General features: G+C 41.6%; 2 protein-coding genes across 10 annotated transcripts in view; one reads left to right on the forward strand and one right to left on the reverse strand.

Moving 5' to 3' along the window:
* Nucleotides 1-17324, forward strand: part of PDE8B (phosphodiesterase 8B) — a 255385-nt gene extending 238061 nt beyond the window's left edge. For all 3 annotated transcript variants that reach the window (XM_054555650.2, XM_063724148.1, XM_024246899.3), the window contains 5 exons: nucleotides 3022-3239; nucleotides 4555-4675; nucleotides 6621-6788; nucleotides 10538-10667; nucleotides 11245-17324. In XM_054555650.2, the coding sequence (XP_054411625.1) occupies nucleotides 3022-3239; nucleotides 4555-4675; nucleotides 6621-6788; nucleotides 10538-10667; nucleotides 11245-11354 (747 nt within the window). In that variant the 3' untranslated portion in view covers nucleotides 11355-17324. The remainder of the gene's footprint in view (nucleotides 1-3021; nucleotides 3240-4554; nucleotides 4676-6620; nucleotides 6789-10537; nucleotides 10668-11244) is intronic.
* The window catches only part of WDR41 (WD repeat domain 41), a 185375-nt gene continuing 182125 nt past the window's right edge, over nucleotides 15736-18985 (reverse strand). For all 7 annotated transcript variants that reach the window (XM_063724150.1, XM_063724149.1, XM_063724153.1 and 4 more), the window contains one exon: nucleotides 15736-18092. In XM_063724150.1, the coding sequence (XP_063580220.1) occupies nucleotides 17940-18092 (153 nt within the window). In that variant the 3' untranslated portion in view covers nucleotides 15736-17939. The remainder of the gene's footprint in view (nucleotides 18093-18985) is intronic.

Raw genomic sequence — 18985 nt, forward strand, 5'->3', positions numbered from 1 at the left:
TTCCAGAAAGATTTACTCCTGAGGCCTCTTCTACCAGATCTGCTGGCACTGACAAAGAGGGTCAGGAAGTATTTTCTTACCTCTCTTGTGTCATCTGTCAGCCCTAATTTCTTTGTGATAAGCTAATTTTTTTTTTTTTTTTTTTTTTTTGAGATGAAGTCTCATTCTGTCACCCAGGTTGGAGTGCAATGGCGCGATCTTGGCTCACTGCAACCTCTGCCTCCCAGGTTCAAGCGATTCTCCTGCCTCAGCCTCCCGAGTAGCTGGGATTACAGGCACATGCCACCAAGCCCAGGCTAATTTTGGATGTTTAGTAGAGATGGGGTTTCACCATGTTGGTCAGGCTCATCTCGAACTCCTGACCTCAGATAATCCACCCGCCTCGGCCTCCCAAACTGCTGGGATTACAAGTGTGAGCCACTGCTTCCAGCCAGGCTAAAATTCTTAATGTCACTATGACAAAGCATGCCCAACCCAGCTGTAGAGCTAGCATGCCCAGAGCTAACAGCCCCTTCAGTTGGTGATAGACCCCATCCTCTCCCCATGTTACCCAATTCCAGGGAACTATTGCAAGTGGAGAAGCCAGGATAACAGGCATTCCTTTATTAGTATCTGGGCATACATGAATATTTATCCTGAATAAGAAACTATTTGAAAGGCAGATCTAGAATGAAACCCTTCTGGCCAACTTTCCTCAGTGTGATCCAGATCTACTCCTACTGGTTAAAGAGGAAAAAAACTATGCAGAGGTAACTGCACCTCCACGGGACTGGAATTTCGCCAGTTGCGGGTTTGGTGGGGTTTTCTTCCATGGACACTTCCTCCTCGACATAGGGCCTTGCTACTCTCCTCTGCTAGTGAGCTAGCCTGTCTTCCTTCCCTACCTCCCAGCCATTTCTGGTCTGACAAGGCCTTGTTGGTGCCCATCTAAACTGCAGGACCCATTATTGGTATCTTTGTAAAAGTCACTGAGGGCATGGTTTAAATCAGTGTTAGCTGGAAGGAAAGGCATATTTCATCTAGTGCTATTTATGTTTTCTACCCCAGTTCCCTGAATCTATTTCATTGAAGAATTAAAAAATAAACAGGCCTGAGACTCCAAGCAGGATTGAACATACCACAGGGGCACTAAGCTGGAGGCCCAGAGTTTGGGCCCTGTGGGTTCTCACTGCTCAGGTACAGTCAGTGAAGGTGGAGCCCAGGTTGGGGCTGTCCTGGGTCCTGAGCTTGGAAATCGCTGAACGTGCCTGCAGGTGACCGTGGCCTCTCCTGACCAGCAGTGAAATGCGCCAAATGATGCTTGCTTGCCCTGGGCACTGCAGAATCAATCTCTGAGAACAGCTGAGAAGAGTAACTTCTGCTGTCCCTATTCAGGAAGCCTAGTTGTGTTGACTGGGGTCACCCCAGGGTTGCTCACCAGCTCCATGGGGTGAGCGTTGGGAATGGAAATGACTCCCTTCTGGTGGAGACAGAGCTTTCGGGGAAGCCTGCTAAACCAACACAAGCATGTGCAGCCCCTTGGCCATCAGGGTGCCGTTGCAGGACAGGGCTGAGCTATAGGTTCACCTTCCTCACCTGAGCAGCAGCTCTTCCTCCTGCAGGCCTAGGAGAGCAAATTTTGGGAATACCAAAAATGATGACCTCCCCACCCCCCACATCCTGGGGACCACTTTCCCTCTCACTCACTATCCCTTCAGCCACAATGATGTTGCTTACGTTTCCTGAACAGACCTTTTTTGTTTGACTTCAGGAACGTCATGCAGGCTGTTCTTTCTGCCTGGAATTGCCCTCTTGCTGCTTGTTGCCTGGACAATTCTTGCTTCTCCTTCAGGCTCAGCAGAAAAATCACTTCCTTGGAAGTGACCACCCTCGAGATTCATGTTATCCGATATGGTAGCCATCAGCCTCGCATGGCTACTAAATAAAATTTAAAATGCAGTTTGTCAGTTGCGCTGGCTACCTTTCAAGTGTCCAGTAGCTGCATGCGACTAGGAGTTACTTTATCAGATAGCACAAATAGAACACATTCCTGTCATGGCAAAAACTACATTGGACAGTGCTGCCCTAAACTAGACCAGGCTCCGTGGTTATACTCCCAAAGCATCTGTACTTTCCTTAGCACGTCTCACAGCAAGTTACTTCCATTTGTGTTTTTAAATGTATTTGTCTCTCTCCCTCTACATTACAAACTCCATTGTGCAGACCGTGCCAGTGTAAATCATCATGGCAGCTCTGGCACTATGCAGTGATAATTGGTACCTGGTAGGCACTCAATAAATAATAAATTCCTAGTACAACATCTCTTATATAACAGTAGCCCATCTGATAACTCCCTCCTAAAGCTGCAGGCTCAGAAAACACTTGTATCCCCAGATGCTCTGGTTTGTTTCTTTAATTACGTAATGAGAGCTTTTGAATTAGGGTTTCCCTTTTTGCCTTTGCTGCCTGCTAGCCCAGAGCTGGATTTTGTTCTTATTTGCAAGAACCTCCTTAGCCTTAATTTTCCTGGCAAAGTTATTCTTCTTCCCCTTGGTCTTCTTTTACTGCTTGGTCCTCTTTTACTTGGTACTCTTTTACAGCTCTAGTCATTTCACCATTGTATGAATAGTTTTGTTGTATCTGAGCCATTTGCTACCAGCGCACTCAAAATCTTTTCAGAACTAGGCAAATTGTTAATAGTTGTGATCACAGGCCACTTTGTGATGTGGCAGAAATACCATACAGTGGGCAATTCAAAAGGCTTGTTTGGCCTCTTCCTGCAGAAGCAGCTGATGGCCCCTGGAGAATGAATTAAGCATCTGTTATAACTGTGGCTCAGGTTTCTCCAGATAACAGACAGCACAGTAAAGCGATGCTGCATGTCCGAGGCCGCCTCTCCACATCTAGGTCAGAAGGCTCAGCTGGCTAAAAACGTTCTGAAAAATCTCAAATCCCCTGACCCGACCCTCCGCACAGACAAGGATGGATGTGGGTCTCCAAGATCCGGTGGGTAATGCTCAACCTTGCCTCCCCGTATCCCAGGGAAGCCTCGATCAGCTGGATGAGGTGGCAGCCCTCATTGCTGCCACGGTCCATGACGTGGATCACCCGGGAAGGACCAACTCTTTCCTCTGCAATGCAGGCAGTGAGCTTGCTGTGCTTTACAATGACACTGCTGTTCTGGAGAGTCATCACACCGCCCTGGCCTTCCAGCTCACTGTCAAGGACACCAAATGCAACATTTTCAAGAATATTGACAGGTTTGTTGTGCTTGGGCTCCTGTGCTCAAGTTTGTGAAGTTTCAGTGGGAAACTCAGTTTTTCCAAATACTTAGCTTCCTCTTAGGGGAAAGGGAACATAATAGCTGTCCCACTGTATCAGATGATAAAATAACCTTGCCCTTAACTTAATTTGACTTTTCAGACTGCCTTTATGTTTTGAAATCTCATTTGGTCTTCAGTGAGTTCATAAAAATGTTTTATACACTGCAGAACACTACATAAATATTGATTGTATTATTACTAAGTACACCAGATATTTTTACCCTCCTTACGAGGACATCCTGTCTTTTGTGTAACTCGAGGAAGATGTATCCACCCCCATCTTTCCCTAGCTCAATTTCCGGCCGCTTAAAATATTCCCTCATGAGTAGGTCCCACAGAGCGGGAGCACGAAGGGTCGGGCAGGTTCCCCCAGCCCCGCATTCTCCTCTGATGAAAGTGGGTTAGATGTGAGCAGGTCCTCTTGCCTGCCAGCACCGTGCAGTCAGGCTGTGGGTATTTCCCAGCCTGGCTGGTGCACAGATGCCTGGGAAGGGGGCAGTGTACAGAGAACATGGAGCTCACTCGGGCCTCAGGAATGCTGATCTATGTGAACCTATTGGTTTGGCCTCCAGAAAACTGGGAAAACATCCAGCTTTGGCTTCAGTTTCGTCAGTATCGAGGATGGGTTTTTTAACTTTTGCAAAAAAAATTCTTTCCAGTAGCCAATTTTATTCAAGAGCCAGAAGGCTCTTGAAGTTAGAAAACAACGACAGAATTGGATGGTTAATTTGGGGCAGGGTTGTTGCTTCATTCATTACAATTTCCATCCACTGCAATCTAGAGAATTACTTATTAACAGGACAGTCTTCCAATGCCATCATCGAAAGAGGCCGTGGCCATCCTGTGCAATAGGAATCCCTGTGTTTGCACAGAGTGCAGTGGGCCAGCCTATGTGGCTGCCGTGCCAGCCTGCCATTTCCTGCCACCTTACTGTTTTGATGTTCTCAAGGGAAGGGAGAGGGGAATCACCTTGTCAGATAAATGTCCACCATGTGACAGGTACCTTCTCTCTTTTTTAAAATACTCATAAATCACCTAAGGGTCAGCTATCACTGGGGAAAATGGAATAGCATCTACGGGTCTTGCTTACTGGGAGGACGAGCAGGCAAACTCTTCTTGTGATCTGCACACATTTCTTAACTCTGTGTCCCAGCTTCCTCCTAGGTTGTGAGGAGTGTAGTGAAATGGTGGCAGAATAGTTATAATTCGAGACACGCTGTGAACAAGCCGCTTTGTCTTCTGGTTATTTTAGGAACCATTATCGAACGCTGCGCCAGGCTATTATTGACATGGTTTTGGCAACAGAGATGACAAAACACTTTGAACATGTGAATAAGTTTGTGAACAGCATCAACAAGCCAATGGCAGCTGAGGTGAGTACTGCTTTCCGTGCCATAAGGCACATCCAAGTACATTTCCATAAGAGCCTGCTCTGGCCCCGAAGCATTTTCTCTCCCACTCAAATGCAAGGTGGTTATTTGCTTGGAGTTGGTAAAGGGCTGAAAGGACTGGCTACTTGTTTTCCTTGGGAATGAGAATAAACTGTGTCCACAGCAACTGTGAGCTCCTTGAAAGAAAGGCCCTGAGAAAAAGCCAGTACTGAGCAAAAAAGCTAGGCCCAAAGAATATGGAAGGAGCTGCAGACGAGCAGAGACTGGCATAAATGGTGGTATTTTAGAGAATCCAAAGCCTTTACTTCTCTGTTCACTGAGCTTTTGGAAAACCTCAAAGTTGGAGGGTGTTTTAAAAAAACAAAGAATGTTCCCGATTCACATTAAAAGCATACCAGTACCTGAAGACTATCATAAAATTGGGAGTGACTGGAAAGCAGAAGAATTTATTGTGTTTTCCTTTTTTAAAACCTACTCATGTACCTTGGACCTGCCTTAAGGTCCTTACCAATTTGGGTTGTAGGAACATGAAACAGAAGGTTCACACCTAATAAGATCCACTGTTCTCTGAAGCCATGAAGCTGTTCATAACCCCATAAAGGTAGAAAAGCTTTCCGCTCATTCCTGTTGAGCAGCAGAGGTTGGCAAACTGGATGGATGTGAATGATCATCATGAGTAACTTGATCAGTAAGGAGATTATCTGTGTAGGACCCATCCCATGACCAGTCTGGATGGAGGGACAGTGTCTACCTTACCTATTTAAGCCCCTTCCCCCAGGGATTCCACAGCACAACACCAGAGCCCTCTCCTTCCACAGAGGACTTACAGGAGCAAGGATCCTGGGGATTTAGAGAAGGAAAAGTATAGAGATTCATAGAACTTTAGAACTGGGAAGGTCATCTACCCATGTAAGCCCCCAACTCTGCACTGAAACTTACTATTAACTGCAGTATTTATAGTAAACAGTATTACTTTGATAAGTAATCAAAAACCTCCAGAACATATTCTGCCCATTGATAGTCTAATAAATAGGTCCAGTCTTAAACCCCCCAAATGTCATGCAGCCTTTTGGCTTGGCAGAGCTCTGGAGACCTAATTGTTTTCATACAATCAATTTGATGGTGTCTTTAAAAGTGGAGAATAACAATCTTTCAGGTTCTATGTAAATGGCCTGTGATGTGTGCACCAACTCGTGTCCTGGCCACATGGCTCTGGACACTGACATCACCACTAGGTGTGGACCAGTCTTTCTAAACATGGCTGAACACACCTGCTCCTGACCACTTCCTACTCCAAGGACCCCACACCTACCTGGCTCACTTACCAGCCAGTCAGAAGAACAGCCAAGAAAACATGAGTGGACACATGCCTTAGGAGAACCAAAGTGCGAGGGAGTTGGGTGAGTTGGGGGAGGGACAGGTCATAGGAGGGAGGGAGCTGGTAGGCATAAGTAGTAGAAATCAAGAAATAATTGAAGGGTTACATATATGTGCCACTGTCCTACTTTAAATGGATTAAAGTAGCTAAAAGCTCTGCTTTTACACATTTTTTTTTTTAAAAACTGGGAGAAATTTCCTCTAAGATTACATATCAAATTGCTCAAAATAAAAACAAAACTGCTGTAGCAGTTACCTCTAGGGAAGAAAATGGATGTGAGGGGTAGACAGGTGGTGACAGGGACTTTCAACTTTCAAACTCTGTGTGTGTGTGTGTATTGCTGAGTGTCTTTTAAGACTGTATCAGTATATTCTTTTTTTAAAGAATGTGTCAGTATATTATATATGGAATTTAAAAAAGGAAAAGCTGCCTTCGCTGAGTCCCAGTCCCACCTGTGTGCTCGGTGATCACCATCGAATGCCTGGCGAGTTAGCCTCTGTAGGCTTCACCATCATCTTGAACCAACCCTGATCTGACCATGTTTTCCAGATTGAAGGCAGCGACTGTGAATGCAACCCTGCTGGGAAGAACTTCCCTGAAAACCAAATCCTGATCAAACGCATGATGATTAAGTGTGCTGACGTGGCCAACCCATGCCGCCCCTTGGACCTGTGCATTGAATGGGCTGGGAGGATCTCTGAGGAGTATTTTGCACAGGTGCGCCATCTTTCCAGGGAAGCTCCACTTCCCCTCTGGGAATGGGAACTAGGTCATGGAACTCCTGGGGGATTCTCCAGCCGAGTAACTTTTTACCAATTAGTTAACCACTCCTCCCTGGAAGAAAGCAGCTTACCCCCACCTGGGGTAGACTTCTGGTTCCTTCAGGAGCTGACTGATGGGGCTCATCACTAACCAGAGTCTCTTGAGAAGGGGGATAAACTGAGCCTTTGGAAGTAACTTTTCATCTTCAGTGTGCTGGATCCAGAACTTGTACAAAAACTGAGAAATCTTCCATTCATTCACTAGGTTATTCCTGGGTGTCTCCATGGCGCATTATGGGAACACAGGCAATAGCGAAGACATCGCGGCCACAGGGAGTTCCAGTCCAATAGGGGAGAGATGTAGATAGGTCCCCATGTTAGTAAAAAATGAAGTGTATCTCAAGGAAGTTTATGTTAAGTGCTACAGGAGTTCAGAGACTTTTTTCTAGATAAAAGGGGGGCTACAGAAATGGGGGAATAGGAAAAGACTTTCTGGAAGAACAAAGCATTCTCAGCAAAATTAACAAAGGGAGGGGAAATAGAATTTTTATATAAAGAGAAGAGCAATATGTAGTTCACTTTAACTGTGGCAGTATAAAGAGTTAAAGGAGAGAAATCTAGAAAGCAGTAGACTGTAAATGGACGTGTGAAAACATGTCCTACTTCCAGAGAAGAGACTAATTACTGATGGGTATGTGGGTGACAAACAAGCAGCCACAAGTAGTGAATTTTGTGGGGTCTGCATGGCTGAAATGGACTGTGGAGGCAGATAAATAAGGGCAGGATAAAGAATAGATGATGCCTAGTAAGACTGGGAAGGGGAGTGGCCAGCAGAAGACCCAGTATGTTTAAGATTTGGGGGTACATGTGCAGGTTTGTTAAAAGGGTATATTGCTGATGCTGAGGTTTGAGCTTCTAATGATCCATGGCTCAAGTAGTAAACATAGTACCCAATAAGTAGTTTTTCAACCCTTGCCCCCTTCCTTCCTTTTGAAGTCTCCAGTGTCTACTGTTCCAGTTTCTGCCACTGTGTGTACCCAATGTTTAGCTCCCACTTCTAAGAAAGAACATGTGGTATCTGGTTTTGTTTCTATTATTACTTCACTTTAGGATAATGGCCTCCAGCTCTAGCCATGTTGCTGCAAATGACATGATTTCATTCTTTTTTATGGCTGCATAGTATTCCATGGTATATATGCACCACATTTTCTTCATCCAGTCCACCAATGATGGGCACCTGGGTTGATTCCATGTCTTTGCTACCATGAATTGTGCTGTCATAAACATGCAAGTACAGGTGTCTCTTCAGTAGAATGATTTATTTTCCTTTGGGTATATACCCAGTAATGGGACGGCTGGGTTGAATACCAATTTCTCTTTTTAGTTCTTTGAGAAATCTCCGAACTGCTTTCCACAGGGGCTAGCTGATCTAATTTATTTCTCATCAACAGTGTATAAGAATTCTTTTCTCCACAACCTTGCCAACATCTGTTATTTTCTGACTTTTTAATAGCCATTCTGACTAGTTTGAGATGGTATCTCATTGTGGTTTTGATTTGCATGTCTGATTAATGATGCTGGACTTTTTTTTTTTTTTTTTTTTCCCACCCTGCTCTGTTGCCCAGGCTGGAGTGCAGTGGCATGACCTCAGCTCACTGCAACCCTCACCTCCCAGGTTCGAGCAATTCTGCCTCAGCCTCCCAAGTAGCTGGGACTACAGGTGCAGGCTGCCACGCCTGGCTAATTGTATTTTAGTAGAGATGGGGTTTCACTGTGTTGCCCAGGCTGGTCTCGAATTCCTGAGCTCAGGCAATCCGCCTGCCTTGGCCTCCCAAACTGCTAGGATTACAGGCGTGAGCCACTGCGCCCAGCCTGGACATCTTTTTTTTTTTTTTTTTTTTTTTAATGTTTATTGGCTGCTTGTATGTTGTCTTTTGAGAAGTGTCTGTTCATGAAATCCAGTAAGTAGACTGCAGCTTTCTGGGAAGACAGCCTCTGAATTGAAGAAAAGTAGGACAGGTAGTTCTGAGCTTTCCAGAGAGAAGAACAGGAAGGGAGTGAGGATCAAATGACTCCTTGAACACCAGTGGATATTTTAAGGCTGCTTGATCGACTGACCTGAAATGAGCAAGCCAAGCCAAAAGCTGCTCATCAATGGGCTTCCCCGGACCCACAGAGAGAGGACCTGAAGTACTACTCCTAGTTATTCTCAGTGTGAATGGAGGATGAGAAAAATGTGCTTTTAAGTTTTTTGATATAAGCTTCCTATTTAGGTGTCCTTTTCCCAAAAAGCAATGTACTAATGTTCATAAGCCAGGGTGACCTAAAAATGAAAGTTACAAATGAAGCCTTTGAGCTGGCCTTCTGGCTCAGTACACCACCAGGAAATGCGGATCTTAATACTCAGCTCAATGAATGATGATGGCCTTACTTTAATGTGCACAATACTCAGATTTCCACACACCTCAAAAGCTGCAAGGCTAATACCCAAGTTTGAACAATCATAGTTTGACAGTCATTCTTTCCAGTGAAAATAATGCTCCATGGATAAAAACAGCTGGTTCAGCTCAATTCAAGTGCATAAGTGCTTTTCCACAAGACAACCAGCAGATTTTGGTATGCAGTTCAAGTGTACGTGTACGCCCATTTCATCACATTCATCATACAGAATATTACAGAGACATGTACTTCAAAGGTCAAGATTTAATACAATTAATAACTCTTACTGCTTCAAAGCGGTAATTCTTAAGTGAAAATGGTTGGTTTTTTTTTTAATTTGAGACAAGATCTCACTCTGTCACCCAAACTGGAGTGCAGTGGCACAGTCCTGGCTCAATGCAGCCTCAAACTCCAGGCCTCAAGTGAACCTCCTGCCTTGACCTCCCATATCATTGGGATTACAGGCATGAGCCATTGGGCTCGGCCTGAAACTTTTTTTTTTTAAGTGCAAACATGTGGCAGCAAATAATATAACGACTATGGCTATTAATACAGTTTGGTGCTAGTTCATTGAGTCATGCTAAGGTGTTAGCAGTTTTACCCACTATTGCTTCTTCTCAGTGTAAATGTCAGTAGTTTTGGTATGAGAATTCGTGTTTGTATGACACTGAACATAGCTTTGGCTTTGCAATAATAAAAGCACATCCCAGAAAAGGGGCTAAGTACCCTGAGATCAATGTGTCAGGAGATGCTATGGTATCACATAGAAAGAGGCTTGGGGCCAGGCACAGTGGCTCGTGCCTATAATCCCAGCACTTTGGGAGGCCAAGGCAGGCAGATCACATGAGGTCAGTTCAAGCCCGGCCTGGCCAATATGGTGAAACCCCTTCTCTACTAAAAATTAGCTGGGCATGGTGACAGGTGCCTGTATTCCCAGCTACTCAGGAGGCTGAGGCAGAAGAATCGCTTGAACCTGGGAGGTGGAGGTTGCAGTGAACCGAGACTGCACCACTGTACTACAGCTTGGGCAACAGAGTGAGACACTGTCTCAAAAACAAAAAAAAAGAGGCTTGAGAGTGGGAAAGCCTGAGTGTAGTCACTGTAGCTCAGCTGACTTACATAAGTCTGAAGACCTTGCTGAGCCTATTTCTTCATTGAGAAAACTGGATAATGACCCATTTTCACAGAGTTGTTCTGAGAAACAGGATATTACTGTGAAAGTGTCTCGCATGTCCTCCAGCCCTATGTGGTGGTTTTCTCTTACAGACTGATGAAGAGAAGAGACAGGGGCTACCTGTGGTGATGCCAGTGTTTGACCGGAATACCTGTAGCATCCCCAAGTCTCAGATCTCTTTCATTGACTACTTCATAACAGACATGTTTGATGCTTGGGATGGTAAGACAGTTACTGTTTTGTCACCCACAAAGAAAATTTTGTTATACTTTATGACTATTATCTTTAGTGACATAGGGTGAACCTAAAGGTAAACAAAATATATTTTTAAAATTGTGGCTGTCAGCTTTTTGTGGCCAAGTGGGGTGGGGTGCATTCTTTGCATCCCCAGCAGCTGGCACAGAAGCTTGTGTGCAGAAGACTCGATGGATTTTTGATAGCTGGATAAACGAGTCTCTGCCTCTTCAAAGGACACGCTGCCAAAGCTTACTGCAGTGTTATTCTGTCGTTGGAGGAAAACTCTAGAAAGAATACAAAATGTATTTAGTTTACTCTGAATCCAGGTTCTTCTGTTAATGTCACTGATAAGCAGCTTTTCAAAAAGGACTTGTTTGTATTTCAGAAACTAGTGTTTAATGACTTGTCCTCATGCTGTGTGTTCACTTGATAGCCAGAGGCCTCACCCAGGGTACGCCTCCTCTAATTCTGATCCCAAACTTGTCCCAGACACCCCCAGGCTTATAAATGCTCCTGGGGTCTAAGTTCACCGGTTTCTTCTGATTCTTTTCTGTCTTTGCAGCCTTTGCACATCTGCCAGCCCTGATGCAACATTTGGCTGACAACTACAAACACTGGAAGACACTAGATGACCTAAAATGCAAAAGTTTGAGGCTTCCATCTGACAGCTAAAGCCAAGCCACAGAAGGGGGCCTCTTGACCAACAAAGGACACTGTGAATCACAGTAGTGTAAACAAGAGGCCTTCCTTTCTAATGACAATGACAGGTATTGGTGAAGGAGCTAATGTTTAATATTTGATCTTGAATCATTCAAGTCCCCAAATTTCATTCTTAGAAAGTTACGTTCCATGAAGAAGAATATATGTTCTTTTGAATACTTAATGACAGAACAAATACTTGGCAAACTCCTTTGCTCTGCTGTCATCCTGTGTACCCTTGTCAATCCATGGAGCTGATTCACTGTAACTAGCAGGCCACAGGAAGCAAAGCCTTGGTGCCTGTGAGCTCATCTCCCAGGATGGTGACTAAGTAGCTTAGCTAGTGATCAGCTCATCCTTTACCATAAAAGTCATCATTGCTGTTTAGCTTGACTGTTTTCCTCAAGAGCATCGATCTGAAGGATTCATAAGAAGCTTATCTGAACAGATTTATCTAAGAAAAAAAAAATGACATAAAATAAGTGAAACAACTAGGACCAAATTACAGATAAACTAGTTAGCTTCACAGCCTGTATGGCTCCATGGTTCTTCGGGCCGATGGTATGACACATAAGTTAGAACACAGCCTTGGCTGGTGGGTGCCCTCTCTCGACTGGTATCAGCAGCCTGTGTAACCCCTTTCCTGTAAAAGGGGTTCATCTTAACAGAAAGTCATCCATGATGACGGAAAAAGTGGCATTTCATTTTTGGGGAATCCATGAGCTTCCCTTATTTCTGGCTCACAGAGGCAGCCACAAGGCACTACACCAAGTATTATATAAAAGCCATTAAATTTGAATGCCCTTGGACAAGCTTTTCTTAAAAAAAAAAAAAAAGTTTATATACATGTTTAAAATTTTTATTAAAATCCAAATTTTCTGGGTGTAAGCCCATGCAGTATGTTGTGCCATGCACCATCTATACGTAATATTTCGGGAGGGGATAGGGGAAGTTTCAAGGTTTAGATATTTTTAACCAATCTGTATTTGAAATCATGCCATTAGCTTTAACAATGTTAAAATTGTGTGGTGTAAATATATCAGAAAATAGGCATATGGGGAGGCAGTAAATACTATTTTAAGCTATTAATTGTATGCTAAAAGCTTCTAAAGCACAAGTGCATATTTTTATACTGCTCTTTTCACAACTCTGTGGTCTACATAAAGTCAGACTTGAGATTTTCCTTTCTCTTTTACCAGCCGATCCTTCCTATGTATTATAAATATTAGACTCCGTAAACAAACTTCATTTTTCTTTCTCTGTACTTCATGCTGCATTTTTAAAAGGTACAAACAGAGACTGAATTAATTGAATCAGTAATTACTTTTTTCCAATACAAATTGGAATGCAGAATACTTGGAACTTGTACATGGGGAAAAAATGACTTATCACTACATAATGTGCCAATGTTTTTTTCTATGTTTTGTACCAAAAATGGAAAAATATGACAATTCCATGCAAAGAAATGTATCTAAATTATTTTTGTTAGATGATAAGAGAACTTGCTTGGTCAGGACAGCAGCCAGCTTTGTACTGTAATGCTATATTATGTAAATGTGATGAAAATGTTTTTGTGAAGTACTTGTAACTAAATTCCTACAGCCATTTTTCATTCCCAACAGCTGTTTTTATTTTACCTCTTTGGCCTAAACTTTTCATAATTTCAAATTTGGGGTTTAGTGTCCTTTATTTCATGAGTCACACACTTTGTTTTCAGAGCACATTAAAATCAGGATGCCAGAATCCCATATTAAGGACCTAGCTAACTTGCCTAGGCTTCAGAAGCTTGCTTGAGGCAAGGACAGTCTTTTTCTGATCATCTCACTTTCAGTTCTATTTGGTAAGTAACATTTATCAGGTGTCAGACATCTTCTATATGAAATATTTACAGCTTACTCAGTTTTATGTCAAATTTGTTGTTAACTTCAAACTTTTTATTAGTAATTTACTAATTTTATTAGTAATGTGCAAATGTTTAAAAATGCTTTAAGACAGCTAGGTACTAAAGCTTCAACGATTTTCTGCTCTTTACCAGTGTAATCTACAGTATAATCTTCTGGCCTGTGAACTAGTCTATTCTTCCACATAGTCAACTTGTTAGAAATACAGGCTTTCAGATGGTATGTGTATCAGATAGTTTATGTTATATAAACTATTATAACTGCCTCTTACACGGAGTTGTTTACTTAAACGTCATGTGCTGAGGGGGGCCGTATTAGGAAAATGCAATACTCTCTAATAATTTCCGTGACTAGTAGGAGAAGAAGGAAGCCAGTTATAAAACACTGCTGGACCAGAATGACCCTATAATTTCCTAAGATCATTCTTTATTTCTAATTTAAGATTTTTAAATTTACTTGCCCTCCATGTCAGGACTGGTTAGCATTCTGGGCAAAAAAAAGCAAGCCTGTCAGTTCACTCAGAACCTACTCAGCTTTAGAGAGAGAAACAGAAGGGATGATCTTGTGCCCTTGTGCTATGTGAATATAGCCAGAGACTGAGGTAATTAATAAATATATTTTTAAATAAAAATGACAAGGCATTTGTACACTGTAACACTATGTAGTGTTACTTCTGCTGTTGCAAGTATCTTAACTGTTGAAAGCTAAACTCAGGAAATGGAGAAAATGTACATAATATACATTGACCCATTATTTTATTCTAAATTGAAAGTCCAACTTTTAGCAGCAGTCTACCTGCAACTACTGAACACCATCAGATTTGAGTCCCTACCAGAATCTCCCATCATACTGTTATCCCCCATCTCTCTGACCTTAGGGCATGCATGAAAACAAAAGCAATCTAGTCCCCAGGGTTGGAGACTGCCCTCTAGACAGTTTTTCATGGCAGAAAACTAGAATACAAGGATACCTCATTTTATTGCATTCTGCTTCATTGTGCTTCAAAGATACTGCCTTTTCTACAAATTGAGGGCTTGTGGCCACCCTGCATAGAGCAAGTCTATCGGGGCATTTTCCCAACATGGGCTCACTTTGTGTAAGTGTCACATTTTGGTTAACTCTTACAGTATTTCAAATGTTTTTATTCTTGTATCTGTCATGGTGGTCTGTGATCAGTGATCTTTGTTACTATTGTAATTGTTTTAGGGTACTGCAAACCATGCCCATATAAGACAGTGAACTTAATTGATAAATCTTGTGTATATTCTAACTGTTCCACCAACTAGCGGTTTCTAATCTCTCCCTCTTCTTAGACCTCCCTATTCCCTGAGACACAACAATATCGAAATTAAGCCAATTAATAACCTACAGTAGCCTCTAAATGTGCAAGTAAGAGTCACATGTCTCTCACTTTAAATCAAAAGCTACAGATAATAAAGCTTAGTGAAGAAGGCAAGTTGAAAGCCCAGGCAGGTGAAAGCCATGCCTCTTACACCAGTCAGCCAAGTTACGCAAAGGAAGAGTTCTTGAAAGTGTTACTCCAGTGAACATGCAAACAAGAAAGTGAAACAGCCTTATTGCTGAGAGGGAGAAAGTCTGAGTGGTCTATATAGATTAAACCAGCCACAACATTCCCTTAAGCCAAAGCCTAATTCTTCAATTCTTTGAAGACTGAGAGGTGAGGAAGCTACAGAAGAAAAGTTGGAAGCAAGCAGAGGTTGGTTCATGAAACTATCTCCATTAACGTCAGAGTGCAAGGACAACAGCAGGAAGTTATCTAGATGATCTAGCTAAGATCACTGAAGGTGACTACACTAAACAACTGAGTTTGTGAAGATGAAATGGCCTTCTATTAGAAGAGATGTCATCTAGGACTTTCGTAGCTAGGGAGGAGATGTTCAATGCCTGCGAATGTAGCTGGTGCCTTTAAGTTGAAGTCAGAGTTTATTTACCAGTCCAAAAATCTTAAGGCCCTTAAGAATTATGTTAAATCTACTCTGCCTATGCTCTAGAAGTGGAATAACAAAGCCTAGATGACAGCACATCTGTTTTATAGCATGGTTTATTGAATATTTAAGCCTATGGTTGAGACCTGCTCAAATTTCTTTCCAAATATTACTGCCCATTGACAATGTTACCTGGTCACCTAAGAGTTCTGATGGATGTACAAGGAGGTTCGTGTTGTCTTCATGCCTGCTACAACAGCATCTATGCTGCAGTCCATGGGTCAAGGAGTCACTTCGACTTTTAAGTCTTATTTAAGAAATACATTTAATAAGGCTGTAGCTGCCCTAACTAGTGATTCCTCTGATGGGTCTGGGCAAAGTCAATTGAAAACCTTCTGGGAAGCATTTACCATTCTACATGCCACTAAGAACATTCTGATTCATGGGAGGCGGTCAAAATTCCAACCTTAAAAGGAGTCTGGAAGAAGTGGAGCCTGAAGATGTGAATGAATTGCTGTAATCTCATGATCGAACTTTAATAGATGAGAAGTTGCTTAAGAATGTGTATAGAAAGTGGTTTCTGGAGATAGTCATTTCCACAGTGAAGATGCTGTAAACATAGTTAAAATGACAACAAAGGATTAAGAATATTCTATAAACTTAGTTCATAAAGGAGCATCAGGGTTTGAGATGACAGACTCTAAATTTTGAAAAGTTCTACTGTGGGTAAAATGCTATTAAATAGTATTACATGTTACAGAGATCTCATTTGTGAAAGGAAGTCAATTGATTTGGAAAACTTCATCGCTGTCTTATTTTAAGGAACTGCCACAGCCACCCCAACCTTCAGTAACCACCTTAGTCAACAGCCAGCAGTATCAAGACCCTCCACCAGCAAAAAGATTATGACTCACTGAAGGCTCAGATGATTGTTAGCATTTTTTAGCAATAAAGTATTCTTAAGGTATGTACATTTTTTAGAAATTTAAGACTGTAGTATAAACAAGTTTTATAGGCACTGGGAAACCAAAAACTAGATGTGACTCACTCTATTTGCAATAGTTGCTTTTTTGATGTGGTCTGAAACCTAACCTATAATATCTCTGAGGTATGCCTGTATAATGACCAGAAGGAATTTGCTGTGGTACTTACGGTACCATTTGCTTCCAAAATTCATGTGATTTCTACCACTCCATTTGAATAGATTACTATCACAAAATACTAGCCCAGAACAGGCTAGGAAGTAAAACAGTTAAGTCTATGGCTCCCTTGTGTCATACAACTTCAGAAAACAACTTTACAAATGTATGGGCCAATACAGAATTTCTAAAGGAAAAAGCACGTGAGTAATGGGAGAAAGTCTTCTGTAATTGACGTAGCTTAAGTTTTAATATTTCTCCATAAAAATTTTCATGACTCAATGTTATGTGGATTTAAAGTAGTCATATAAGCCTTTCTTTCTCACTCAGTCTTCAGTTCCTGTTTTTAGAGCTGCTCAGTGATACTGGGCACTACAGATTTAATTGCAAGGCCTTACCGCACTGGGCCTCAGTTTCCTCATTTGTAACATTATGCCACTGGTCTACTCAGATGACCTTAACTCTTCCAGTCTTTGTAGGTAGTTGTGGAAGCAACTGTCAAAGCTAAAACTAGTAAAAAGAACTTAGGAAGATTCCCTTTAGGGTATATTTGTAGTGTATTTGTATAATGAATAAATCTGTAGAAGGTTTTCCGTAAGACAGGTCAGTCTGCTAACATCAGTCACGTTGCCCTTTCTTAATCAGTAGTTTAAGAATTTCAATCTTTAATATGTAGACTACTTTCTAATTTTTTTATTTTTTAGCACCAAAAGGAGAAAACATATTGTTACAAGGCTGGTTATAGTGTCTCAATGGACACTGCAAAGAACTACATAAAAGAAGTCTCTCAAGCAGTTCGTATCTTAGTCAGTGGTCAGATGGGGCAGTTGCGCTCAGCTACAGTCCCTGACTCTGGAAACACTGTGCCTCTCAAATGATCTAGAGCTCATCCTTGGCGTACATGAGGGGCAGTTGTTGTTCTAGTACCCATTTAGCCCATGGCTCTTCAAGCCAGTTCACACTGGGAAAAATACACCCTCATAAGATGCCTATCCATTTGAGTTCATACAGGTTTTAGTAGCTAGAACTGAAAAACATTTTTTAAATTATCTAAACAAATTGGTACCAAAAAAAAACTTGCCATACTTAAACAGTATATATGTTCCTTTTTTTGGCTGAGAGATTCAAGTTTGTGCTATATAGAACACTCACAGTTACTAAAGACTAGGAAAATTTGCAGGAGAAAGGCTATTTTTAAACTTCACAATAATTCTAAAGGAAGCCAAATAATAAAACTTCTAATAAATGCCATAACTTAACTATTATCTCTATTTGTACCTTTCACAAGGGTCTAGGTTCAAAATAAGCTCAAAACACAGCACTCACCACTTCAACAGCAGCTCAAAGTCAAATGGAAAAACTTGTGGTATATTCTTTGGAGGATATACTAGGTAGGACCTGAGAAGCAACATGTTCCTGGTTGGTAGGTCCATAAAAAATTTAAACATGTAGAATTTTATGGACTGACAAAAAAATTTACCAATTTAAGTGATCAATGTATTAATGGTTTTCAGAGTAGTACCCGATATTTGATGTTCAAGGTTCATGCATGTGTATTTTTAATTCCTTAAACTAGACAGCAAGGTATAAGTCACCATTCTCCTCTAATTTTTGAAATAATCTTAAACTGCGCAATCCAGATTCTCGCTCTCCATTTTTCCACAAAATAATGAGATGATCAGCGGAGCACGTCACTAGTCCATGATCTTCAAAGTACAGAAACATCTGTAAAGAAAATTAAAACTGATTATAGGGACCCCGAAAAGCAGAGAAGTGTCTAATACCACATTAACACATGTGCATGTGAGATATGTGCCTTAAAGACTCCTTTGGATCTGGGTGTAGAACATTTCATTTTTCAGTATTGGTAACAGTCACATACAAATAATATCTAATATTTTAATCAGAATTTTGTTAATATTGTTCAACTACAGAATAGCTATTTTTGTAAAGTACATGAATTCTCATAGTTCTTCCAGATTTTTTCATAATCTGATTTTTCAAATATTGGTTTTACTTAACCATTACTTATACTGTATAATGGCTATGGATAAAATGTCTGAATTCTAAATTTCCCAAGATAAACACTGGCTTCAGCTCTCTATAAAAGTAGATATACTCAGTCCATAGGTATTAAGTGCCAGCACTAGGTTTATGGTCCCTACCCTCAAGAAGATTCTGAAAAGCAAATCATAAACAATAAAGGTACCAATGAGAGATTATGTAAACAGGTACTAAATAATGCAGTATAGACTATGACATGCCACAGAAATTCAGAAAAAGCTTCAAAGGGAGAAAATGCCCCAAGTAAGGGGAAGGGGCTTGCCCAGTGAAGGAATAGGCTGGAAACTAAGAATAGGAAAACAGAGTGTTGACAAAAGGCAGCACGAATATTATGGGGTGAAGAGTTGTATCAGAGAGAAAAGTGAACCAATGAAAAGGATGAGGTCCTCGAAGGAAAGGGTGAAATAAAAGAGAAACAGAGCCAGGCGTGGTGGCTCATGCCTGTAATCTCAACACTTCGGGAGGCTGAGGTGGGCGGATTGCCTGAGGTCAGGAGTTCAAGACCAGCCTGGCCAAACATGGTGAAATCCTGTCTATACTAAAAATTAGCTGGG

This window comes from Pongo abelii, chromosome 4, assembly GCF_028885655.2.
Source record: "Pongo abelii isolate AG06213 chromosome 4, NHGRI_mPonAbe1-v2.0_pri, whole genome shotgun sequence".
Taxonomy (NCBI): domain Eukaryota; kingdom Metazoa; phylum Chordata; class Mammalia; order Primates; family Hominidae; genus Pongo; species Pongo abelii.